The 27,249-nt window shown below is 43.1% G+C and overlaps 1 protein-coding gene across 8 annotated transcripts in view; it reads left to right on the forward strand.

The window, feature by feature from the left end:
* LOC125446949 (beta-1,4-mannosyl-glycoprotein 4-beta-N-acetylglucosaminyltransferase-like) overlaps positions 1-17,040 on the forward strand; it is a 61,090-nt gene extending 44,050 nt beyond the window's left edge. For 4 of the 8 annotated variants that reach the window (XM_048520964.2, XM_048520967.2, XM_048520968.2 and 1 more), the window contains exon 2: positions 13,314-17,040. In XM_048520964.2, the coding sequence (XP_048376921.1) occupies positions 13,314-14,829 (1,516 nt within the window). In that variant the 3' untranslated portion in view covers positions 14,830-17,040. Of the gene's footprint in view, positions 1-2,214; positions 2,299-12,155; positions 12,294-12,686; positions 12,708-13,313 lie in introns of those variants that run through there. The other 4 variants (XM_048520966.2, XM_048520965.2, XM_059640780.1 and 1 more) reach the window with 3 other exon arrangements.
* The last annotated feature ends 10,209 nt before the right edge of the window (positions 17,041-27,249 follow it).

Raw genomic sequence — 27,249 nt, forward strand, 5'->3', positions numbered from 1 at the left:
CTTGTTGGACCAAGTGGCCTGTTTCTGCACTAGGGGTTCTATTTAAAAAAAAAATTGTATCTTTTAATAAGGTCACTAATCATTCTTCTAAACTGCAATGAGTACAGGCCCAACCTTTAAATCTTTCCTCCTGAGACAGTCCCTCCGTACCCAGGAGCAGCCTAGTGAATCTTTTCCAGACTGCCCCCAATACCTGTGTTGTGCTTTTCCTTGATTTGAAGACATGATCTGTTCATAGTATTCTAGCTCTGGTCTAACTACTGCATTGTATACACAACTTCCCTACTTTTACAATCCATTCCCTTTATTTCAAAGGTAACCATTCCATTTGCTTTCCTTATTATTGACTGAACTTGAATGTATACTCTTTCTAATTCATGAATAAGAACTCTCCGATCCTTCTCTGTAGTTTTTTTTGTGTGTGGTCTTTCTCTATTTGAATAAAGATTCAGGTCCACTATTCTTGCCAAGGTGCATAACCTCACATTTTCCCACATTATATTCAATTTGCTGAGATTTTGCTCTTTTTCTAATCTTCTATATCACTGTGTAATCTGTCATCCTCACAGTTGCCTTCCCATCCATTTTTGTCATCAACAAACTTGGCAAGAGTGCATTCACTTCTCTCAACTAAGTCCTAAATATATATTGTCAATAATTGTGACCTGAACACTGATCCACGCGGCACTCCACTCTTCATTATAGGTTGTAATTCTGAAAATGCCCTAATCTGTCTCCTATTTAACCAATTCCCCTCCATGCTAATTAGCTACCTCCAACACTGAGCTCTTGCCTTAAGTAATTGATGGTACCATGTCAAATACCACCCCCCCCCCCCACCCCCCGGAAAGTCCAAATACATTGTATCTACTGCTTCCATTTTACTTATCCTGCTTGTTATTTACTAGAGAATTTTTCTTGGAACTGTCAGACATCACTTCCTCTTCTTGAAGCTCCAACTGCTTAATCAGTTGATTTTTGATTCAGTGTAAGGTTGATGTGCAAGGTTCTGTATTCATTGACGAATCATCAATGATATTGTATTTAAGACAGTAAAATTCTGTCGTTTATGACTCATTAGAAAACTATGGAGCTGGCCCTCTTGTGGTGCAGTGGGAGTGTCCTTGCTACTGATCAAGAAGCCTGACCTCCAGTCCCATCTGCTCCAGAAGTATGTAATAACATCTAGATTAGATTCCCTACAGTGTGGCCCAACAAGTCCACACCACCCCTTGAAGCACTCCACCCAGACCCATCCCCCTATAACCCACACACTCCTGAATACTACGGGCAATTTAGCACGGCTGATCCACCTAGCCAGCGCATCTTTGGACTGTGGGAGGAAGCCGGAGCACCCGGAGGAAACCATACAGACACAGGGAGAATGTGCAACTCCACACACGGTCGCCCGAGGCTGGAATCAAACCCGGGTCCCTGGTGCTGTGAGGCTGCAGTGCTAACCACTGAGCCACCGTGCTGCTCTGAACAGATTGGCTGGAAAAATAGGAAACAATGGGGCAGTCACTCCATTCCTGTGAGCAATCTGTCTCTAAGAGCTGGTTTAATAAGGGGCTGTTGGTAGGAACTTTTTTCTGGTGAAAGAATTGCTAGCAATGACACCAAAGAATGTTTTAAGTGTAGATGTAATTTCAGCAGGTGTGCCTATCTGAGTACTTGTATTGGGTGTGGCTTTCTAGGTGACTCCTTTTTTGTGGACAGTCTGCTTTGATAGTGTCCTTGATAAGCAACCTGTTAAGAATTGGTCTTAATCTACAGCTTACTCTGCAATCTTATTGTAGGCTGTTAATATGTCGGAAATCTGAAATCCATGCTGGATTTGGTTCAGGAAACTTGACATTGTGGAGAATCTGATCAAAGCTGAATGCTATGTGTATCTGTTATCACATTGTTCTACACTGTAAGGATGCAATTTCTGATTGGGCAGCTGGTTGTGAATCACCTGCAATTGGAATAGAGCCTGAAGTCTGAGAGGTGTGCGTGAGATAGACGGATATGTGGAAATGTTAGCTAATTGGAATTTAGGAATTGGAAAGAGTGTTGTAATGAATGCTGTCGCACCAATAATCTGCACTAATCCATTGATAGTTTATCCTAGTCTGGGTTTCTTCAGTTCCTTTATTGGAGATTTAATGAAATGTTAGAATATTTTAGGAATTGTGTGTCTCTTTTTGTTTGTATCAGAAAGATGAGATCACTGTTGCAGAACCATTTGTACTGGGGCTTGGCTATATTCAGTCTGGACTTCGTCACTCCTGTCTGTGTTAACAATGACGGAAGGTTGGTGATATGATAAATAGTGACACTAAGTGTAAAATGTCAAAGTTGCGAACTTCATTTAATGTCAAAACTGTTGCAAATGAAAATCCCTGTTTATAAATGTGTATTTTGGAGCAATTATGATCCGTGTTAACGAACTAGGAAAAGTTGGACTGTAGGGCTTTAAGTCCATGTACACAGATCATTAAAATGCATTAGTCAGGTACAAAACAACAACTGCATTCCAATGTAATAAGTAGGCGACCAGAATCAAAAGGCAAAGAATTTCCATAACGAATAACAGGGTCCTGGTTAGTTCACATGGGTCATTATGGGGCAGTAAGTCCTTTTTTATTTTAAACTGATGGGACACTATATGATGTAAGGATATACCTGAGTGCTCAGACAGATTTTTATAGTTTTCTAGGAAATTGGGTACTCTTTTTCACTTATGATGGAAACAACAATCACCCTCTCAAAGTAAGAGGCTTATTCAACTATCATTCTGTGGTGAACAGATTTTTTGACAGACACTGCTAGGAAACAGATATATGCTGAGCTTTTTATTAGTTTGTGGCACGATAGTGCCATTGACTAAGCCAGCGTTTATTGCCCATCCCTAATAGACCTGATGAAGTCCCTGGTGAGCTGCCGCCTTGAATTCCTGTAGTCCTTGGCAGACCTATTGTATTGCTCAGGTCAGAGTTCCAGGATTTTGTCCCATCCCGACATCCATGGGAATGACTGTCTCAGGTACCATGCCACTGCCCTTGCTGGGTGTAAGCACAATGGTACAATTGGGAGTGAGTTGTCCCAGGAGTCCTCAATTGATACAGGACTGTAATGTCTCATGACCTTTTGGATTAAATATCAGCAAGGAAACCTGCTGATTATCATCATGCCATCCATCACCAGAACAGCTGAAGGGTCAGAGCTTTAAAAAACACGAAAACTAGAGGCTACAGACTAGATTAGGTGCTTGATTAGGTATCAAAACAAAGAAAGGTAAAGAAAAACTGGGTTAACGTGATAATAAAATGTGAGGCTGGATGAACACAACAGGCCCAGCAGCATCTCAGGAGCACAAAAGCTGACGTTTCGGGCCTAGACCCTTCTTCAGACTCTCTGTTGAAGGGTGTAGGCCCGAAACATCAGCTTTTGTGCTCCTGAGATGCTGCTGGGCCTGCTGTGTTCATCCAGCCTCACATTTTATTATCTTTGGATTCTCCAGCATCTGCAGTTCCCATTATCACTGGGTTAACGTGACCTTTTTTCTAAATGTTTTACCTTTGTTTTTAATTCAGATTTATTTTAAGAGGCATGTCATTTTAGAGAGCATTTGCAGAGCTCTGAGATGAGGAATCTGGGTGGCTTTGTGCATGAATTGCAACAGCAAATATAATAAACAATTGTTAGCTTACCTAATTACTTGTTTTTGTAAGGGCAATTGAATACAATGAAATTGTTTGCTATACAAATGAGACTTTACCTGGACTTCCGTGTACAGAATTGGCCAGCTCTTTAATGTGCCAAGGGGTCCCCAATTAATGACTTACATGCCTTTACAAGATTGCATTTGTAATTTTAAAGATCTGACAAGTGAATATTTCCTCTAATTACAAATAGATCCTGTGTACTGTCTTGTATTAGTCTAATTTCTATATGAATAGACTTGCAAACCAGTCTCCAGAACACAACCTATTCAGAATTCTAGCTCTACCTGTAAATACACCGTGAGCAGATCAGAGAAGGTTCACCATACTACTGAGGGTGGATGGGTTGACTTTTTGAGGAAAGGTTGGACAGGCTAGGCTCTTACTCCAGTTTTAGAGTAAGAAGCATCTTAATTGAAACATACAAGATCTGGAGGGACCTTAACAAGGTAGATGTGGAGAAAAATAAACATTTTTGGGTTGGGACCCTTTGGACATGGGTGGGGTTGGGCACAGAGAGCTGGGAAATAAATAGGGAGAGGAGTGGTGGAGCTGGGGAAGGTAGGTGGGATGGCAATTGGTGAGTGCAGGTAGGGAGTGGTGGACGGCTTCCCTCTCTCTTATCTGCCCCTGCCCCCTCACTGACCAATTCCCCACCACTCCCTACCTGCACTCGCCAATCGCCATCCCACTTACCTTCCCCAGCTCCACCACTGCTCCTCTCCCTATTTATTTCCCAGCTCTCTGCCCGTGCCAGTGCCGTCCCGTCCCGTTCTCTTTTCTCTCTCTCTCTCTCTCTCTCTCTCTCGCGCTCTCGCTCGCTCGCGCGCTCTCTCTCTCTCTCTCTCTCTCTCTCTCTCTCTCGCTCTCGCTCTCTCTCTCCCCACCCCCCCCCCCCCCCCCACCTACCTCATGTCTGGAAGAAGTGTCCTGACCTGAAACATCAACATTCCTGCTTCCCAGAAAAGGAGAAGATGTTTCCTCTTGTGCGAGTATGTAGAATGAGAGGCCACTATTTTAAAAACAAGGTGCTGTCCCTCTCTAAAACAAGTGAAACCATTTTTTTTCCCCTCAGGTGGTCATGAGTCTTTGGATCAATGCTTCTAACATCTTGAGGAAGAAAGTCTGAATCTTTTTGAGAGTTAGACTTTTGAATGGCAAGAGGTTTTTTGGGGGCTAGGTGGAAATGTGGAGTAATCAGGTCAGCTGTGATCTTTATTGGGGAGATAGGCTTGTTGGACTAATGATCCCACTCATCTCCTCACTTGTATATTTTCAATTGAAGCTTGAACTCCACATTATCACTGTTAATTTTCAGTGCTATTTTGGCAGTAATCAACCTTCACTAAAAGACTGCTTAGACTTTAAAGACTTGAATTTAGCATTCTGTCCAATTTTCAGTTCTTACCTATCAAGTAAATACAGTAACTTGGCAGCATTTAACATAGGGCATTAGCTAACAAGGAATTTGGAAAGAAGTACATGTGATGTTCATGAGACACCGTTTGTAGCTATTGGAAGGACCTGCAGTGATGAACAGTGAGAAGAAGCTGCACAAGTAGAAACTTTTTGGAATAGAAAGCTCTAGGAGTTATCTACAGTGCAGTGTGGGGAAAAGAAGGAAAGTAATAACTGCTGAAACCAAGTAACAGAAACATTGAGGTTGTAATGGGTGATTCAGCACAAACTGATAGAACAGTTTGGGTTGTAAGACAGCCACTGCTGACATTTGGAACGACTTCCTTCAGCTCTGCCCCAGAAAGTGGCGTTCACACCTGTTGTTTTACAGCTATTAAAGCAGCAGTGGGAAGAGCTGGCTCATTGAGCCAGAGATGGAAAGAACTGTTGATGCTGGAGCCAGTAAGTTTGGAGCTGGAGGAACACGCCAGGCCAGGCAGCATAAGAGGTGCAGGTAAGTTGATGTTTCGGGTTGAGACCCTTCTTCAGAAATGAACCCGAAACATCAACTTCCCTGCTCCTCTGCTGCCTGGCCTGGCCTGCTGTGTTCCTCCAGCTCCACATTGCTGGCTTATCTGATAAGCCAATGTTTTAGAACTGTTTTTGTTAGGGATCTCACAAAGTAGGTAGAATGTCTTTTAATATTTAAACCCATGAATATTATTTAAATTGGGATACTACCCTTGTTGGAGAACCCTTTTTTCCTTTTCTTTGCCCTTTTGGTCTGCCCTTTTCGTCAGCCCTTTTACAGAGTAACTGCTGGTTTAATCTTTTAGGGCTAGTTACCTTCTGACTGTGCTTTTTAATCTGCTCACTTTTTTTTGGAAAGCTAGTTTTGCTAAGAGAAGATTTTTGTTGTTTGAAGATAGAATGAGCGAAAGATTCTGAAACTCTTTCAAAGTGGTGAGTCTTTAACTGAATGCTGTTCAGAATCGTACTTAGAGGCAGTGGTACAGTCCTTGCCTGAGAGGGAAATTGACTTTGCAAACCTTGACGTGCTGGATAGCCTGCTTCCATACTGCAGAGATCCTGTAATTCTAGTTCTAGCTGAAACTTTGGGTCTTCTGAAAGATCTGAGTGGATGAAATTTATAATTTTTCCTTCTCACACAGCTGAGTTACCCATACATAGGGTGACATGGGGGATAGGTCCCCTACCTCTGGGAAGAATTGGTTCTAAAGTTTGCAAGCTGTGATTTTTGTATTTGTTAAATGTTAATGCCCCTATGATATTTTGCTTCCCTTGAGTTACTTGCTGTAGTACTATGGAAGTGAACTTCAACACTTAAAAGGTCCTTACCAAACTTGTAGTGTTGGCAACTTTAGCGGGACTGGAGTCATATAGAGCTAGGAGTCAAGTTTGCACCAGTGTCAAGAAGCTGAGACAGGACATGTTGGGGAGTTACAGACAGGCTGGGCGTTGAGGAGCAATATCTCCTAATTTTGAAGGGGACTTATTTGTTTTGAGATTCAATCAATCACCAGATTAACTGAAATCCTACCTATTGTCAGGTTTTGTTACCCTTCAAGAATCCCTGCATTTGCAGACACTTCTGTCTGTTGAACACTGCTCTAACATGTAGGTATCAGGTATTCAACAAAATATATTGGCTTGGTTTCTTGATCAGCACAATTGCAGGTTTATCATCAAAATAAACTTGTTTAATGAATAAGCAATGTTTGGTTTACATATAGCCAATAATATGGAATTATAAATGCTTATCCCTCCAAATATCCACAAACCATACATGCAAACAAATATTTCCACTCTGATTTATCTGCAAAGAGTAGCTAAAGATTTTTTTGTCAGAAAGCCAGCAGGTTATTCTTGAAGGTGAAAAATAAAATGTAGAATATTCTGCAGTCTGTCACTAATCACGTAATGGTCTCCGGAGTCTTTGCAGATGCAGCTTGCTCAGGAAGAATTATAAATTTCTTCCACTCGGATCTTTCAGATGACCAAAAGTTTCAGCTAGAACTAGAATTACAGAATCTCTGCAGTATGGAAGCAGGCTATCCAGCACATCAAGTCCACACCAAACCTCCAAAGAGCATCTCACCCAGACTCTTCTTGAAGTCTTACATTTCCCATGGCTAATCTACCTATCCTACACATCCCTGGACACATTGGGAAATTGAGTGCAGCCAATCCACCTAGCCCTCACCACCTTGGATGGTGGGAGGAAACCAGAGCACCCAAAGAAAACCCATGCAGACACGGAGAATGTGCAAACTCTATGTACAGTTGCCTGAGAATAACTTCAAATCCAAGTCCTTGGTGCTGTGAAGCAGCAGTGTTAACCACTGAGCTGCCACCGGACTGCCCTGTAAATTCTAGGGGTTGCTTTTTGAAAACGAGATCAACTGGGCTGCCTTTCATGGCTGCCTTCTTGACTCCAAATGATCCCTAGATGCCAAAACACACTCCAACTAGTCTCTATTCAAATAGTCCCAGCAGGGGCCCACAGCAAAGCAAGCAGTTTTCAATAGTCCCATTATTTATAAGAAGCCTTGTTTTTATCAAATCTTTCCACTGCCCTTTTCAACTTTTTTTAAGAAACATTCTGCTAATTTGAGAACTTAAATTTTACAATGCTTCAAAATTTAAAATCCTTCATTTGAAATATTGAATGTGACACATCTTCATAATGCGTGTGTGTGGGTTTTTTGTGTAGGACTGCCAGATCCAGGGAGGCCTGACCACCAGGTTTTTTCCACTGGAAATCTCCCTGCTCATCAATGTCCCCAACCCACCCAAGGATCTCACTGTTTCTCATTTTAATGCCCGCTACCCAGGAGGACTGATCAGGCTTTGAAGAGATGTAAAGATTTATTGGAATAGTCTAGGTATTAATGTTATAAACGTGCTGAAGACACCAGAAAAGATTCCCCTGTGGCTGATCATGAAGGGCTCAGGCTGAATGTGATGGTGAAAGAATATTGTTTTGCAGTATGTTATTGTGATCTTGGGTCGAAGCAGGTGCAACAGCAACTCCTGAAGTGGAAAAGTACTTAGCGAGGGAAAGAGCAGAGCGATGTCTGTCATGGGATGATTCAAAAGCACTCTCAGGATGGAGATGGTACAAGTGTGATGGCTTAGTGACCCTTCTGTTAGCACTCATGTGTGCTGGTCTGCTTTGTTATCTTGAGAGGAGGCTAATTCTGGGAGATGACAATTGAAAATAAACTTTCCCAATTAGTCTGTGATGGGGACCTCTCCTTGCATCCTTGACTGGATCCAATTGGCACTGACCATTGGGGAGTTGGTGAGGAGGAGCAGAGAAATGGTAGAGTCCCAGGGTGGAGGCCATGAGGTGAGAACCCTGGAAATGTAACAGCAAGGACCCTGAGGATGGTGTGATCCACTCTGGCAGGAAGTGAACACCAGGTAGTGGTGAGGCTTAGAATGGTTTCACTACATAGTACATGTTCCCTACAGTGATCGGCTAATTGTGTCTCTCAATACAGAACTGTAACAGTGCAGAAAGATGCCATTCAGCTCAAAAATAACCTTCAAGCATCACACTTTGCTATCTGCCAATGTTGGACCATCTTGACCAATATTCCGTGCAAGAACTTTTGTCAGCAATCTTGCCAAGGCCAATGTAGATTACATCCACTGCGCTATACCCATCCATCAATCTAGTCACCCTCTCTCAATTCAATCAAACCTGTCAGATGTGATCTCCCCCTCCTGATAATGTCAAGCTAACTATCTATGATTAATCCATGCCTCTCCAAGTGGATATTAATTCTGTCCCTCAAGCTTTTCCAATGGTTTCCCCACCTATGTTAGACTCTCAGGCCTCTGTACTCTGGTTTATCCCTAACATTGTTATCGAATAATGGTACTATTTTAGCTGTTCTCCAATCATCTGGCATCCTTCCTGTGTCCAGGGGGAATTAAAACATTCATGCAATCTCCTTCCTTGCCTCCTGCAGCAGTCTTTGGATGCAACTTATCTGGGCTTGGGTATTTATCCAATTTTAAGGCCTCTAACGCCGCTCTCTCAATGCTAATTCATTTAGGTAAATCACTGCCCCCTTCCCCAATTTCTATATCTGCATTGTCCTTCTATTGTAAATACAGATGCAAAGTACTGATTTTAAAACCTCAAACAATGCCTTCCAGATCCACGCAGATTGACACTTCAGCACTTCATGAATATATGGAAGTCCCTAGTTCCCTGAAAGTGGCAACACAAGTGGATACGGTGAAAACAGTGGCAGGTGGCATGTTTGCCTTCATTGGCCAGGGCATGGAGTATATAAGTTGGCAAGTCATGTTGCAGCTGTATAAGACTTTTTAGTTAGGCCAGGGAGTATTGTGTGCAGTTCTGACCACCACAGTTTAAGAAAGATGTCAAGGCTTTGGAGAGGGTGCAAAAGAGATTTACCAGGATGTGGCCTGATTGGAGTGGAAAGTTTTGGATAAACTTGGTTTGTTTTTGCTAGAGTGTTGGAGGGCTGAAGGACAACCTTGTGGCAGTATATAGAATTGAGAGACATGGATAGGGTGGCAGCTTGGAGTCTTTTTTGTGGGTGGAAATGTCAAATGTTAGGGGTGCATTGGTTTTTTTTGTGAGGGGAAAGGTTTAAAGGAGATTGACAGGTTGATCGGTGCCTGGAATGTATTGATGGGGAGGAGATAGAAACAGCTATGATAGCAATGTTTAAGAGGCATTTAGACACTTGAACAGCCAAGAAATAAAAAGATATGGACCACATGCAGGCAGATGGAATCAGTTTAGAATGGCATGGTCAGAACCGATGTGGTTGGCCAGCGAGCCTGTTCCTGTGCTGTACTGACTAATGTTCATGGGCCCCACTTCTTTTTTCCCTTTGCTTCTCCAGTTGTCTCTTACTTACTTACAAGCTACCCTTTTGAATTTTCCTGTTTTACCTCAGTTTTTTTATGACTTTTTTTTTTGCTTTCCCAATTTTTAAAGTAACCCTGACTATACCAATTTCAGTATGCTGTAAGAGGTTCTGGAGCCCTGAGCCATTGGTATCTAAAAGTATCTCTTCACTTTTTTCCTTTTTATCTAATTTTGTACATTCCTCAATATTCAATGTTCTCTGGAATTTTTGGTTCTATCATTTACCTTCGCAGTAACATGTTGGCTCTGGACTTTTCTCCTTCTCTTTTTGAAAGACTTCTAGTCAGGTTTTTCCTGCGAGTACGTGTTCCTGGTTCACTTTGGCCAGATCTCACTTTTGCTGTACTTGCAGTATTCTTGCATTAAAATAATTTCCATCCAACCTTGCTAAGCTCCCTTGTGCTTTAACTTGATAATGTACACTGTCAGCCAGACTGACTTTTTTTGTTCTTCTATGTTTATCTGTGCATCACCAACCAGTGCACAATTCATTGTACTCCCACTGTATTCTACTTCCTGACTAATTACTTGAAACCCTCACCACAGCATTAGCTCTTGCATGCTGTGCACACTTTGTAGTTCCATTGCACCCCATTGGACTTTAGAAGTGGGACCTGACCAGAAACGGGGCAGCATGGTGGCTCAGTGGTTAGCACTGCTGACTCACCGCACCAGGGGCTTGGGTTTGATTCCACCCTCTGGCGCCTGTCTGTGTGGAGTTTGCACATTCTCTCATATCTGTGTGGGTTTCCTCCCCAGGTGCTTCAGTTTCCTCCCTCAGTCCAGAGATGTGTAGATTGCTTATGCAAAATTGCCCATAGTGTTCAGGAATGTGTAGATCAGGTGGCTTATAGAGGGAACGGTCTGGGTGGGAAGCTCTGTGGGTCGGTGGACTTGTTAGGCTGAGGAGCCTGTTTCCACGCTGTAGGTATTTTAAGTCTAAGAAAGGAACCCAGTGATCCAAGAATCTAAAGCCTTCTCTTCTACTCCAACTCTTCAGCTATGCATTCATCAGCTCTGTGGACCTACTCCTTTATTCACAATCCAGAAATTACAATTTTTTTTTCCTGAAGAAGGGTCCAAACCTGAAACATTAGCCTTTCAGCTCCTCTGATGCTGGTTGGCCTGCTGTGTTCATCCAGCTTTACGCCTTGTTATCACTTATTACAATCTTTGTGCTTCTTTTCAATCTGCGCTTCACTCCCTAAAGTCTTGTTGTACACCTCTGACTATTTATTTGACATTGAACAGCTGCAGGGCATCCCCAGTGCCATCCTTCACCCTCCTCCCAGGCCCTAACACCATCCTAGTGTCATGTTTCAATTGTAGAAGTGCCTGCCCTTACAGTCCTGAGTTTTCTATTATTATAACTCTTCCTTTCTGTCTGTTCCCTTTATACTCTCTCTCACTGTCTCTCTCTTGCCCCCTGTTACCCTCCCACTTTGTTGAGGGTGTGGGGAGGTCTGTATGTGTTGGGAGGGGGACAGTGTTGCTCTCACTATTTTCAAAAATGCATAAACTGTCATAGTCATAGAGGTACACAGCATGGCTCAATTTGTCAATTCTGATCAGGTTTCCTAAACTGTACTAGTCCCATTTGCCTGTATTTGGCTCATGTTCCTCTAAAACTTCCTATCGGTGCTTGTACGATGCCTTTTTTTAAATGTTGAAATTATTCTTGTCTCTACGGCTTCCTCTGGCAGCTTGTTCCATACATTGTCTGCCTGCAATGTGAAAAAGTTATCCTTCTGGTCCCTTTTTAAATTCCACCCCACCCCCCCACCCCCCCCCCCCCCCCCCCCCCCTCCATAAACCTATGCTTTTGGATGACTCTACCTTGGCTATTCACCCTCCTGATTATATAAATAAATCCAAGGTCACCCCTCAGGTCAGATGCTCCCAGGGGACTAAAGTCCCGGTCTATTCAGCCTGCACTTAAATTTGAATCTTTCAGTCTCGCAATCTCTCAATCTTGTAAGATGCTCTCTGAACTTTCCTGAATGCCAGCTTGGCTGCCTCCACCCACTTTCATGAAATTTCTTTCTGGTGACAGTCCATTTAGCTGCAGAGTGACCTTGTCTTTAAAGCGTTCTCCCTTCTTAATTCAGCCTCACAGAAACACTGCTGTGCCTGGTGGATGTAGTCAACCTGTAGATGTGATCATTCAGACATACTGCAGGCCATTCAAACTGGGACTGAGCTCCCCTATCATACCTCTGCTTTTCAAAACAAGACTCCTCGTAAATGTAAGTAGAAAATCCTTTTTATTTTGAAAGGAAGCTAAGACTATTAAAGCAACTTTTTAAAATGGGCAAAAACAACCTACCAGTGAGTTAATGGTGTGGAGCTGAACGAACATTGCAGGCCAGGCAGCATCAGAGGAGCAGGAAGCTGACATTTCAGGTTGGCACCTCCCTTCAGTTCACTGTTTTTGCACCGTTGTCACTTTCTCCAGGCTCGATTCTGTTGGGGTTTAGCAGCTGCTCAGTATGGACCCTACTACAGGCTTTTGTTGGGAAGCTCTGATGCCGCAGTTTACCCCCAAATTGGTTCTGCTGTAACTGGTTCATCCTCCAGCGGATTTGTAGACAAGAAAACTCTACCTTTTTTGTAACCTTGTGATCTTCCTGTTTTTCGGGCTTGAAACCATCTTAATGTAGGTCAGTAATTTACAGGAATTTTATTGCCGTTTATCAGCATGTAGAGTGGTCATACTGGATGAAGGGAGTTAACCTGTGTTTCCACTCATTTTGATCTTAGTAATGAGAACTTGTTGTCTATAAAGTGGTTGTTCTTTGCTGATAGTTGGCCGAGAGATTTACTTCAAGTTTTTTTTTCTTAACCTTTTTCTTCTCTTGGCATGAAGGGTGATGTGGAACAAAGAGGTTTAGTCATTTTGCTGATATTTGGAGGGCCATAGCTGCCCTGCACCTGCAGCTTGCTACAAATTTAAGGGCTGTTTTGGCAATCTTTCCTTAACTCTCTCTGCAACAATTTCAAAGTAACAATCCCACACTTCAAAATAGCAACATTGTCTTCCACAGCTAAAAACGTGCACCATGTGATTTTTACCAAGTTGCAAAACTCTCCAGACATTCTGCCTACGGCAGCCTGACTTCCATTTCAGTTTTTACTTCAAAACAAGAGTATCTGGTGCCTTTTAGTGTGCATTTTGTCAGTTGAAAGGTAGTTTGTTTGTGTAAAGTGCTATAGCAAGGCAGTTTCTTGGAGGTGTTTTAATGATTGATGTTTTCTCTCTGGTTTAGGATGAAGATGCGCCGACGCCGTGTGGTTCTGGTTCTGTGTATGGCAGGACTATGTCTTATTTCTTTCATGCACTTCCTCAAAGCCCTGTCCTACATCACATTTTCCCATGAGCTGTCTGCCTTCAGCCCTTCACTCCGGTCCATCTTCGTCAACTCTCAGTTCTTCTGGAAACCGAATACTGCGGTGAATGTAAATACTAGCCCTGGGCTACCCATCACTGTGAAAGCTCAGAATGGAGCCCGCCCACCATTACACAGAGCCCTGTTTGAACTGAAAGATGATGAGACAAAGTACTTCGTACAAACCAAAGCAGGAGCCATTTGTTTTAAGCAAGGCACCAAGATGGCGGCAGCATCCGTGGACGGTGCAGTTGACTGGGACCACAATGCAATGGACAAGCAGTTGGCACAGAAGGCAAACAGGGGTTTTAGTGGCAGGCCTAGGCGCAGGTGGGTGGGATGCCCTTGTCTCCCAGGCTGGCATGGGCCCTATTGTGGGGTGCCCACCATGGTCCAGTATTCCAATCTGCCAACAAAAGAGCGTCTGAGCCCACGACCGATGCCTCGCAGGGTGATCAATGCCGTTAACATCAACCATGAGTTTGATCTGTTGGATGTCCGGTTTCACGAGTTGGGCGATGTGGTTGATATCTTCATAATCTGTGAGTCCAACTTTACTGCCTTTGGGGAGCCCAAGCCCCTGAAATTCATAGAGATGCTGCAAAATGGGACGTACAGTTACATGGGCAACAAGATCCTATACGTGTTCCTGGACCATTTTCCCAGTGGAGGGAGGCAGGATGGCTGGATCGCTGATGATTACTTAAGGACCTTCCTGACCCAGAATGGTATGAGTCGGATTATCAATTTACGGGATGATGATATCTTCCTCATAAATGATGCTGATGAGATTCCAGCTCACGATGGTGTGCTGTTCCTCAAACTCTTTGATGGTTGGACTGAACCCTTTGCCTTCCATCTGCGGAAGTCACTGTATGGTTTTTTCTGGAAGCAGCCAGGGAGCCTGGAAGTGATATCAGGTTGTACTGTGGCCATGCTCTTCATGGTTTACAATGGAGATGGGATTAAATTGCGGCGGCGGGAATACTATTTGATGCCAAACTTCCGGCTGTATGAGAACAGCACTGGACATATCCTGGTGCCCTGGGCAGTAGGTAGTCCCCTTCACTTTGCAGGCTGGCACTGTTCCTGGTGCTTCAAACCTGAAGGTATCCGCTACAAGCTGCTGTCTGCACAGAACGGAGACTTCCCCCGCTGGGGGAATTACCAAGAGAAAAGAGATCTGAACTACATTCGAGAGTTGATTCAGACAGGTGGCTGGTTTGATGGCACTGAGCAAGATTACCCTCCTGCAGACCCCAAAGAACACATGTACGCTCCAAAGTACCTGCTGCAAAACTTTGACAAGTATCGATACATCTTGGAGAATCCATACAGGAAGGACAACTGGGACCAGGAAGCTGCAATGTACAATCAGACTGGGAAGATTACATAGTGACCACTGGCAGTGATCCCCACCTGCCCAGCAGAGGGGCTGAGTGACTGCGTGCAGCATCTACTGTCTGGGATTTTGCCACTACTGGAACTCCTTGTGCTGTGTTTCTGACTCAGTTAGCTATGACACCAGCACCCCTTTCCTCACCACATTTGCCATCTTGATTTTCTTTTCTTGCGAAATTTTCAGCTTGGGGCAAAAATGGTTTCTATTCAGATTCTGATTTTAAGATTTCTTTCGAGTACTAAACTCACTTCTATTCTCTTCCCTGCCTCCTAAGGAGTTGTGAGAAATGAAGTGCAGTGCACTGTGACAGGGCAGCGTGAATCCCAACTGTCCATTGCTGGTTGAAGACCAGTGACAGTCTGCGGGTTTGGATAGACTGAGCTGCGCCTTGGCTCCTGTGTCATGTGAAGGAGTCGAATGTATGTTTTTGTTGTAAATACAATTGCTGCTGGGTTAGAGAGGGGTATGAAATATTCACTGGTGATGGGAAGGACTACGCCATGGCCTGTTCCTGCTGAAACCAGCTGTCTAACCCAAGTGTAAGAGCTCTTGGCCACAAAACTACTGAAGTGTGCTCCTACATAGGGAAATGGGAGGACAGAGTGGTGCATTCATGTGCCTGCTGCCCTTGGCCTGGCCCTGCCTCTGCCCCTGCCCTCCCCAGGTAGAATTCCATTTGTGATCTGCCCAGTATAAAGTTAGTGAGTGATCTCTTGGTATCTAAAAGCTCCCTTGGTCTTGTTGGAGAGATGAGAGCGTTTTAGCCAGGAGCTACTTTGGGACAGGCCAGAGCTACTTCCAAATCGCAACCACATCTTGCTCTTGGCCAATCACAAGGAAGGATGATGAGGCCCACAGTGCCATGTGCTGTACTTGCAGCTGTTACCAAATCCCAGCTTCCTCAGTCAGTCTCCCTGCAGCACCAGTGATGAGCTACCAAGTGACTGTATCTCACTGGTCAGCACATTATCAAGACCATGGTGAGTAGGGCATATACAGGTAATAGTCCAGGAACATGGATGTGCAGCACTGGAGTCAGGATAGGAGCTACACCCTGGGCCAAGGTGTTGTCTCCAGAGGAAGTCATCCTCCTCCCAACAGGAGGAAGTTGAACAAATCTGGAGACTCCCTTTTCTTTTGTTAATTACTTAAAGGATCAAATTCTGCTCACCTGGTGCGCCCTAGAGGTATACAGCTAGTCTGCAAATATTCACGTGCTGAGACCTTTGGATTTCTGGAATTTGTCTGTTGCGTTTGTTTTGAAGTGTTGTACACTGCAGCTGATTTTTGCTCTGTTTTGAATGGGGAGGTGTTCTGAAAGGGTTTTTTTTCCCAGCTGCTTTTCTGTGTAAAATCTTGGAAATTGAAGTTTGTGAAACTTTTTTTTAAAACTGTTTTGTTTGGGAATTAACCACTGGCATTCAATTCACAGACAATGCATATACTTCTCTGGTTTGTCCATTGCTCCTGCACTGAAGGAACTAACCACTGGCCTGCCCTCCCTCCCATCCCTGCAATGCAACTCCTGGCACAGGCTGCACCACTTGGCCCATGTTCTCCAGCTCAATATGCTGGAGGGGAAGAAGAGAATGGAATCTGACCAAGTTGTCAGTCTTTGCTCTCTCACACCCTCTTGTCAGTCGTGGTCTAAAACTTGCTGCAAAGCTGTGTTGGCAGGGTGTGGAGGAAGGCCTGCAATATAAAAGGGATGGGGATTGCACTGATCTCAGTTGAGAGCTTCACTCCCTGAGCTGCTTCTGAAGCTTTACCTTGTGCCATTCTAAGTTTGCTGAATCAGACTGTCAGATAATGGTAGGTCTGTGGGTGGTCCCATTTTGTGTAGCCTTGGTTTCTGAAGTAGCTAGCAGCTTGAAATCAAAATCCATCCCCTGTTATACTGAATAGGAAAACTGGCCTAGACATTGGATTGTGACTCTGTAAATGTCCACCCTCTGTCCTGAGAGCACTGCCACCTACCTGGCCCTCCCAGATGCCCTCCAGACCTTCCAGATGCCTGTATATTCTCTCCCTACACCCAGTCACCAGCCCAGGCAATCTCTCCCACTTGAGGACAGGTGCAAAGGAGGCCTTTGTGGGTGCAGAATGTGGGCTCTTGCTGAATAGACTAAATCTTCACTGTACCTTTAATAAAATAAAAATGCTTTAAGCACTTATCAATACGTTTAATTAAAATGTGTGTAGCAATTTGTTGGTCCAGGTTTCATTGTGTGGAGGGGAGGTGGAAGCTACTCGGCTAAAGGAGGACTGTGCTCGCTATGTCAGGTTAACTTGCTTCACCCCTGAGGTTTAATCTCACTGTGATCTTCTGCCTGCCTTTAGTGAGTAAATACAAGGCTTAACAAATCTAAACTCTGACTGACTTGCCCCATCTCTCCTATATCTGGGTGTTGATGTTCCCAAACAATGAGAGCTGGCTTGTATGGTGTCTGTGATCTGTCTAACTTTGTTTTATATTGATTTGGAAGGGCATTTTAAGGTATTGAGAGAAGCAGCTTGTATTTCCCCTGGATCAGTTCACATCAGATGCCTGGAAGTCCTTTATTCTCCCAAACCCAATCACCCTGGTTCTTGAATGAAGTCTTTTAACAGTCAAATGTTTGCTTCTTTAGGAAAAGACCATTCCCTCAACCCCCACTGCTCTTTCCCAGTGACCAGCAGTCTGAAAGTGTCAAAGCATAGGGGTCTATTCAACCTTTGAGTCCTGTGGGCATGTGATGTTATGGCCTCCTGTGTGGTTGGATTCTCTGATCCTGGTCAGTGTGCCATTATATGTAGCCTGCTTGATTACAAACTAGAAGATTGAATCAAGTGCTGCAGCTCTCAACATTCATCATCCCTGCACCAACATTCGTGTCTTGGTCAAGAGGGAATACCGAAACAAGTTCCTGTACGGTTGAGGTGAATTTCTAATGGTGTTTCCTGGATCTCCCTTAAAAATCTCCTTGCCTCCAGAGTGAACTGTCAGCCTAGAGGTGGGTGGGTGAATGATTTTGTTACACTCCCACAAAATTGTATAGAGGAAGTGGGCTGTCGCCTCAATTTCATAATCTGACCCCGGTGTCCAACCTGAGCCTAGGTTTTTTTCAGCAGGGGGAACATTCAATTAATTTATTTAGAACTGGTCTTTCCCTGAGAAATCCACACTGATTATTCTTGACTAACCTAGGCCTTGCTGAGAGCAAGCTTATCTCATGTCTCACCGATTTGTAGTAATATCTGGGGCCTGATATTGCTGCCATATCTATACAGCCTGAATTCAATGTCTGACTCTGCCAGCTTGACGGAGTGGAGATGGAGACTGCTCCGTGCAATTCTGATTACAGCTTATTGCAAGAAAGAGGAGTGAAGGATGGAATAAAGTTGTTGGATATTTTCCTGTTTTTGTTCTACTAATGGAGGCTAAAGACTAGCCATGTGTTTGTTTGACGATATTGTGGCTCAAGATTGAGGTCTAAAGTGAGGATTCAAGTTTGAAGATGGTTTTTTTTGAGTGGAGCGGGGAGCAAGTGGTTGTTCAAAGACTTACTTGGTAAGTTAATCCAACCTCAAATAGAAACACATTCTGAATTGGGATAGGAGGGCATTCCAATTGCAGTAAGTCACTTTCTGATTCATGTGCTGGAGGATTGTGAAAGCTCTGCCACTTTGTTTTCAAACCTGAATAATTGTAAGCCAGTCAGCCTGACCTCCAGAGTGGGGGGGAGGAAGATTATTAGAATCCAGTGAGACATGAGATAAGCTTGCTCTCAGCAAGGCATGGATTAATCAATAATAACCTTAAGGAAAGATCAGTTCTAATTAAAGTGAATATTGAGGAAAAGTGAAGAAGGAAATATTAGGGCAGTGGAAATATGATCTACATGGATTTTAATAAGACAACTGACAATGGTAAATGTTTTTCAAAAACAATGAAAGCCCATGGGATACGAGATGATTTTACCCAAGTATCTTGGCTCGGTGACAAGAAACCACAATTGTTGATGGGTGTTCTTGCAACAGGATGGCCGTTTCCAGTGGCATTCTACAGGAAACAATCCAAGGTCCCCTGCTTTTTGTGGTATGTATCAATTTTGTGCGTGTGCGTGCATGCATGCGAGGTTCAGCCTATTGAGTCTGCTTACTGAGATCATGCTGCACTGATAATCCTTGACTCTATTTTACTTGACTTTCCTACCTTTTCTCTATAACACTTGATTGCCTTAGTGAATAAAGTACATTTCAAGGTAGTGGTGAATTTTTAATGACCCATCGTTAATTGCCTTATTGTAAAGAATTTCACAGATTCTCCACCTTCAAAGAAATTTCCCAGCTCATCTGACTTAATCTCAGAGTAGGAGAAACACATTTATGCCCTTTAATTCCACAAGGAGAAGCCACTTTCCACATCTGCCCTGTAAGAATTAAGTATGTTTCAATAGTTACCCCTCATTCTTCTGTATTCTAGGTACAGGCCCAATCTGCTCAGCTTCTCTTCATGATGATTACTTCACAGCTGGAATCAACCTAGGCTGGAAGTCACGTGACACTAGTTATAGTCCAATAGGTTCATTTGAAATCACAAGCTTTTGGAGTGCTGATCCTTTGTCAGGATTTTACTACCAGTAAATCTGTTGGACTATAAACCTGATGTCATGTGACTTTTGACCTTGTCTATACCAGTCCAACATGGCTCCTCCACATCATGGAATCAGCCTACTAAGCCTTTTCAGGACTTCTGCCAATGCTGGCAGATATTTACCCTTTTCAGATAAGGGGGCCCAAAACTGTTTGTGGTATTCTACCTATGGTGTGCAGGGAACAGTGCTATATCCTACAAAATGATATTGATGGATAGGTCATGTGTGCAAAAAATGTCAATTGGATTTCAGCTCGGAGAAGTGAGTTGATGCACTTGGGAGATCAAACAAGGCAAAAGAATCCACGATTAGTGGGAGAATGTGGGTGAAGAGAAATTGAGGGTAATAGGATAGGTTGGTGAGGTGTCTAATGAATAAGGAATTTTTTTCAAAACTTATGCACATACAGAGTAGAAAAGCTAGGAGTTAATGCTAGAACTATATTAGAACTGCTCAAAATATGTTGCCAGGGCTGGGATAATGCAGTTATGAGGAAAAAACTAAGCAGGTTGGTGTTCTCCCAGGAGCCGAGGAGAGATTGTTGGCAACGTATAAAATGTTAGGAGCCTATTTACCTCAGCAGAGGGGTAGTGACAACGGAAATAGATTTTAAAGCAATCTGCAGAAAGTTAAAAACCTTTTTCTTCAAAGGATGATAGTGGTCTGGAGCTCATTGCCTGACACAGCCGTAGAAGCAAAATTTTCCAGCTTGTGGACTATGGGTCATTCTGCCCCCATATTTTCACTCTTTCTCCCCCCGCCACCCCCCCCCCCCCTCAGTCTGTTGTAATTTGCATTAGCATTTAGCAGGGTCTAACTAGTTGCTGCTGGAATGTCAGTTATTTGATGATAGATACTTCAATGTCTTGGAAGAGGGATTAAGTTCAATATAAAGTTCACCCAGTCTGGAAGGGGAAAACTAGGAGGGCATAAATGTGCAAAGGAGGACAGGGTAACTGTTATAGACCACTCACCATTTGAATTAAAACTTTCCATTATCAGCAAGATCAGCCCAGTTATTGCCCAATGCAGAATAAGAGACTGTCACCAAATTACTCTTTTTTTTTGAGTTAAAGAAATCTACATATTATTAGACTCCTGACCAGTTTTTTGCTACTTTTTGATAAGTTTTTCTTTGTTTGACTTTGTCTTCAGGTGGTTTGCAGCTCACATTCTAACCTATAGACCTAATCTGTTTTGTGAAAAAAAGCCTTTTTAACTGAGAACGTGTCTGAATAGTTCAGTACCTTCCAATTTTTCTCAGTCCATGAATATGAATTCCCAACACAAGGCAGTGACTGGTAGAAATGGGCTGTAATTGGAACCAAAGTAGAATTAGCTTAAGATAAGCAAGACCAATAAGCTAATATGCACAGCAAGCTAACATGCACGCAGTTAGCTTTTAATGCAGTTCAAGAATAAAGCAGTCTTGTTGCAATGATATCAGACTTTGTTGAGACCATAGCTATAGTACTACCTGTAGTTTGAGATTAGCTCCACTCCTAAGAAAACTTTGAGGTATGGGGGAGTGGATAGGAAAGCAGAAAGGAGAAGATAAGCCATGATCCTTTTTATCTGTTTGAATGACCTACTTGTATCTTTTTAATGCATGATCCTATCTATCCAATCTACTTTTAAGTAAAGGCCTCATTGACAATTTAGTCTCAGTCAGGAATATTGCTGTATGTTGCAAATGAGTAGTGCTGACCACAACTTTTAAAAAAGTTCTTTAAGGTGCACACTGATATAACTGTAACCGCCTCAAATTGGTGAAATTTAAATTCATTTAACAAATCTGGAGTTGTCAGTCTATGATGGCCTTTGAACCATTTGTCTACTGTAAAATTCAGTCTGATTCACCAATCTTTTGTCATTCATATCTGTTCCATTTTAATTGCTGTTTGAGGGCTGAGTGTGGCACACTGTGTCAAATAACACTGTTACAGGGTTGAAAAGCACTGAAACTAGATGGAACACCTGGCATTGACTTCATACTACAAAGTCCTTGTCGACAACAGCTGCCTAGTTCCAAAATTAGGCGAGTATTTCACAGACTGGCCAAGCAACAAAGCAGCCTGACCTTGATTCCCTACCTCCCCACCTACACTTTCCTCTACAAGCTCCATCCCTGCCCCTTTAACTTGTCTCCTCTCTAACTATCTTCTTCTCCTATGCATCTTTGATCCGCCTCTCCCTATTTATTTTACAACCTTCAACCCTCCCCCTTTTCTGATGAAGGGTCTAGGCCCGCAACATCAGCTTTTGTGCTCCTGAGATGCTGCTGGGCCTGCTGTGTCCTTCCACCTCCACACTTTGTTATCTTGGATTCTCCAGCATCTGCAGTTCCCATTATCTCTGACCTTGATTCTACATGTGGCTATTTCCCAGCTGTTACCATCAGTAGCCCTGCCTGTGGTAGTGATATACTAGGGGGTGGGAGTGGGTGGTGGAAGGAGAGTGTTTCCTGGGGATACTTCAATGTTGAGTTCAGACTTTGATGTCTTGTGGCAAGGGCACACGATATAATGTGGTGGGGAGGAAGAAGAGAAGTGGTTTGAAAGCACTACTGCTGCCGCCATGATCCTAAAACATGTACCTTAAAGCTTGGGTCTGCAGTAGTTGACGAGGAAAGCAACAAGAGGGTCTTTGTCCTCACCAACCTACCTCTTGCAGCTGACAACCACCAATTTTTTTTATGACAAAGCCCTGTTCTCATGCCCTCCATTGTCTGTTGTATAATCACTGCTAAATGTAAGACTACATGCTGATCTACCCATGAGGCACTATAGAACATAGAACATTACAGCACAGTACAGGCACTTCGGCCCTCGATGTTGTGCCGACCTGTCATACCGATCTGAAGCCCATCTAACCTACACTATTCCATGTACGTCCATATGCTTATCCAATGACGACTTAAATGTACCTAAAGTTGGCAAACCTACTACCGTTGCAGGCAAAGTGTTCTATTGCCTTACTACTCTGAGTAAAGAAACTACCTCTGACATCTGTCCTCTCTCTTTCACCCCTCCAATTTAAAGCTATGCCCCCTCGTGCTCGCTGTCACCATCCTCGGAAAAAGGCTCTTCCCATCCACCCTACCTAACCCTCTGATTATTTTATATGTCTCAATTAAGTCACCTCTCAACCTTCTTCTTTCTAACAAAAACAGTCTCAAGTCCCTCAGCCTTTCCTCGTAAGACCATCCCTCCATACCAGGCAACATCCTAGTAAATCTCCTCTGCACCCTTTCCAAAGCTTCCACATCCTCCTTGTAATGCGGTGACCAGAACTGTACGCAATACTCCAAGTGCGGCCGCACCAGAGTTTTCTACAGCTGCAGCATAACCCCTTGGTTCCGGAACTCAATCCGTCAAAACATCAACCAAATCATGTTTCAATACAATCTACGGTCTCTCAACATATTTTCCCCGATTTACCATTACCATCGAACAGGGGGATCAACCCTGGCTAAATGAAGAGTAGCAGCACCAGGCATGCCTAAATGTGAGGTGTCAACCTGGTGAAGTGACAAAACAGGACTATTTGTGTGCTGACAGCCTGTGATAGAGCTAAGTAATCTCGCAGCTAACAGATCGGATCTGACATCTGCAGTCTTGCCACATCTCATTGTGAATGGTGGTAGACAGTTAAATGACTCACTGGAGGCGGAGGCTGTACAAATAGGAGAATGGGCATCCTTTAATGATGGTGAGTCCACCACAGCAGTGCAAAAGATAAGACGGAAATGTTCGCAATAATCAGATCTGCCTCAGCCTCCTCCAGTGGTAGATGCCAGTATTCAGCAATTTGATTCACTCAATGATATCAAGAAATAGTTGGAAGCACTGGCTGGTGCAATGGCTATGGATGCTGACAACACTGGCAAAAGTACTGAAGGTGTGATCTTGCAGAACTTGCTGCACCCCTTGCCACGCTGTTCCAGTACAGCTGCAACGCTAGCATCTACTTTACAAAGTGGAAAATTGCCCAAGGCTATTCCATGCACAAAAAGCAATACAAATCTGACCAAAACAATTACTGCACCATCCGTCTGTGCTCAATCATCAAAGTGATAGGAGGTATCATCAGTGCTATCAAGCAGCACTTGTTCAATCACCCACAGTTTGGATTCCTCCAACACTGCTCAGCTCCTGACCTCATTACAGCCTTGGTCAAAACATGGACAAAAAATGCTGAATTCCAGAGGTGAGTTGAGTGACAGTCCTTGGCAGCATTTGATCACATAGCATTAAGGAAGATGGGGTAGTTGTTGGTCACTTACCTTAGTTCCAGGACATTTCTGTGGCAGTTCTTTCAACCACCTCCAGCTACTTCTTCAATAACCTTCCATCCTTCATCAGATCAGAAGTGGGGATATTTGCCAATGATGACAAATGGGACCAGTTTAGTTTGGGAAACTTGGTCGGCATAGGTTAGTTGGACCGAAGAGTCTGTTTCCATGCTGTATGACTCTCTGATTGCACAGTGTACGTCATTCATGTCTACGTAAATATTGAAGCAGTCCGTGTTCAAATGCAGCAAAACCTGGACAATATTCAGGTGTGGGCTGATGTATTACTTGCCACATGAGTGTCAGACAATGACTATTTCCAACAAAACATCCAATTGTTGCCCCTTGATGCTTAATATACTGAATCCACTACTATTAACATCCTGGGGTTACTACTGGCCAGAAAATGAACTGAACTAGCCATATAAACACTAGCTACAATGGGTCAGAGACAAGGAATTTTGTGGCAAGAAACTCACTTTGGTCCCCCTAATGCTTGCCCACCGTTTATAAGATCATGGTCAGGAATTTAGAAGGATAAGATCAGTTGATGCACCTGCAAGTTCCCTTCCCAGCCACTCACCATCCCGACTTGGAAATATATCACCATTCATTCACTGTCACTGGGTCAAGATCCTGAAATTCTCTTCCTAATAGCACACTCTATGTCCTTCTACTCTACAAACAACAGTTCATGGAGGCTCACAACCACATTCTCCAGGGCAACTAGAAGTGAGTAACAAATGCTGGCAAAGCTAGTGCCACCCTCATCTCATGAATCAATTTAAAAAATGTTAGTATTGCTGACAAAGCCAGCATTTATTGTTGCCTCTATTGAGCCAGAAATAAATACTGAATACCACGTACTATACATTTCTCCCCACACCTGCTACCAGACCTATGTTTCTCCAGTAATTTCTGTTTTCATGTATTAATGTAGACTGACTCAGTGTACAGTATTGTGTAACACTCTGCGCAGCAACATACACCGTTCAGCCTGTAATAAATGTTATGCTCTATTAACACCCACTGTATGCACTCAGTAACAAATGCTGATAGTTAAAGGAACATATGCATATTAAATTCACTGATATTAGTTACCCAGTGAATATTACTGCCTGTTGCAACTGCTATATGAGGTAGGCCGTCTTGTGTTATCAAACAAGAAGGTCATCGACTTATCTTGTCTGTACCGGCTCCTCAAAGAGCTATCCACTTAGTCCCATTCCCGCCCTATGTGCGGAGCCCTCTAAATTCATCACTTTCAAATATATGTCCAACTCTCTTTTGAAATCTCGTATGGAATCTGCCTCCACCACTTTCCTAGACAGGGCATTCCAAATTCTAACAATTCTGAGTAAAGAAGTTTCTCTTCAGCTCGCTCCTCAGGTCAGTCTTGAAATTGTGAATGGTATGTCAGTGAATAGCAATCAGTGGGAACAGAATATCCTCCTTTACATTTTAAATTGGTTTATAATTTTGAATATTCAATAAGGTCCCCTCTTAATCTTCTCTGTCCCATGGAGATTAAACCCAATTTCTCTTATATTTCTTTGTATTTGAAATCCCCCATTCCTGGTATCATTCTACTAAACGTCCTTTGCACTCTGTCTCCAAGGCCTTAACATCCTTGAATATGTGGCCTAAAAAGATACTCCAAATGTGGTCTGATCAATGATTTATAGAGGTAGCATTACTTCTTTGCTTTTATACTCTATGCCTCCATTTCTCAACCCAAGAAACCTTTAAGTCGTCTTAACTGTTTCAATCTGCCTGGCAACCTTCGGAGAATCATGCACGTAAACCTGGAGGTCCCTCTGCTCCTGTACTCCCCTCAGTATTGTCTTCTGCCAAAATGCTATACCTCACATTACTCATTTGGCCAACTTACCAATGTCTCTGAAGTCATTCAGCATCATTCTCTCCATTCACAATTCTCCCTCGCTTAGTATCATCCACAAATTTTGAAATTTTGCCCTCAACATCCATCTCCAAATCATTTATATAAATCAGAAAAATGGGCCCCTGAGCCCTAGGGAACACCACTTTCAACTGGTATCCAATCTGAGATGTCCATCTGTACTGACCCTCTGTTCCAAGCTTTTAGCCAACTTCTAATCCATGCTACTAAGGGCCCATCAATCACAAACATTAATTTGCTAACCAACCTGCCATGTGGCATCATATCAAATGCTTTCTGCAAGTCCAAATATATAACAAACACAGCACTACCCTTGTCTACTGCCTGTGTCACATTGTCAAAGAACTCAACTTTGTCAGACTTGACCTGTCCTTGACAAAGCTATGTTGACTGTGTAGAATTAATTTACTTTCCTTTAAATGTGTATTTACTGTATCCTGTATTACGGCCTCCATCGGTTTCCAACCATTAATGACAAACTGACAGGTGTGTAGTTTCCTGGGTTATCCTCTGCCCCTTTCTTAAACATGATGTTACATTTGCAATCCTCCAGCCTTCTGGGATTAATCCTTTGTTCAGAGAGATCTGGAAAATTTCTGTCAACAGCTCTGCAATTTTTCTCCCTTAATCCTCTCAGCAATCTAGTTTGCATCCCATCTGGGCCTGGTGACCTCTTTTACCTGGAGTGCTGCCAGCCTTTTTTGGAATCCCTTCTTTATCTATCACTATACTGCTCAGTTACTCAACGCTCACATTTTCAACTGAACCATTGTAACCATTTTCTAATTCGGCAAAGACAGAAGCAAAATATTAACTTAGCACCTCTGCCAACTTCTTTGCGTCAGTGAGTAATTGCCACTGCTTGTTACTTTTGGAACCCACTTTATCCTTCATTATCTTTCCCCATTTAATGTGTTTGTAGAACGTTTTAATGCAACCTGCCATCCTTTCCTCGTGCTTCCTTTTAGCCTTCTTTATTCCAGCCTATGCCTCTCTCTTGCATTTGAGATGCTCTTCCTGATTTCTGTTGCTATTATTATTTTCATATGCCTTTTTCTTTCTTATTTTTCTCATCAATATCCTTTAGTTATCCAAGGTACTCTAGCTTTGGATATCTTTGTATTTATTTTTCATGGGTATGCACCTGAGTTGCACCCAATTATTTCTTTTGAAATTTTCCCATTTTTCACCCACTGTTTCATCAACCAAAAAGCATTTCCAACCAACTTGCTCCAGTTCCACTTTCAGACCCCTAAAATTTGTTCTTTTTCTAGTCTTGGGGCATTAATCTCTTGACTGACTTTTATCGTTTTCGTATTTAATTGCTCGCTGAATCTGATGCTCTCCACTGCGATTTCCTCATTTTCTAGGACCAGATCCAGCATAGCTTCCTTCCCTAGTAGGGCTGGGAGATGAACTGTTCTAGAAAGCTTCAATTGCAAGAAATTCTCTGCTTCCATGGTCCTCATACTACCTTTTCCCCAGTCTACCCTGAGGTAATTGAAAACATCGAACATAACTCTCTATTCATCCTGCAAATTTCCATAATTTGCCTACAAATG

The sequence above is a fragment of the Stegostoma tigrinum genome, chromosome 38 (assembly GCF_030684315.1).
Source record: "Stegostoma tigrinum isolate sSteTig4 chromosome 38, sSteTig4.hap1, whole genome shotgun sequence".
NCBI lineage: Eukaryota > Metazoa > Chordata > Chondrichthyes > Orectolobiformes > Stegostomatidae > Stegostoma > Stegostoma tigrinum.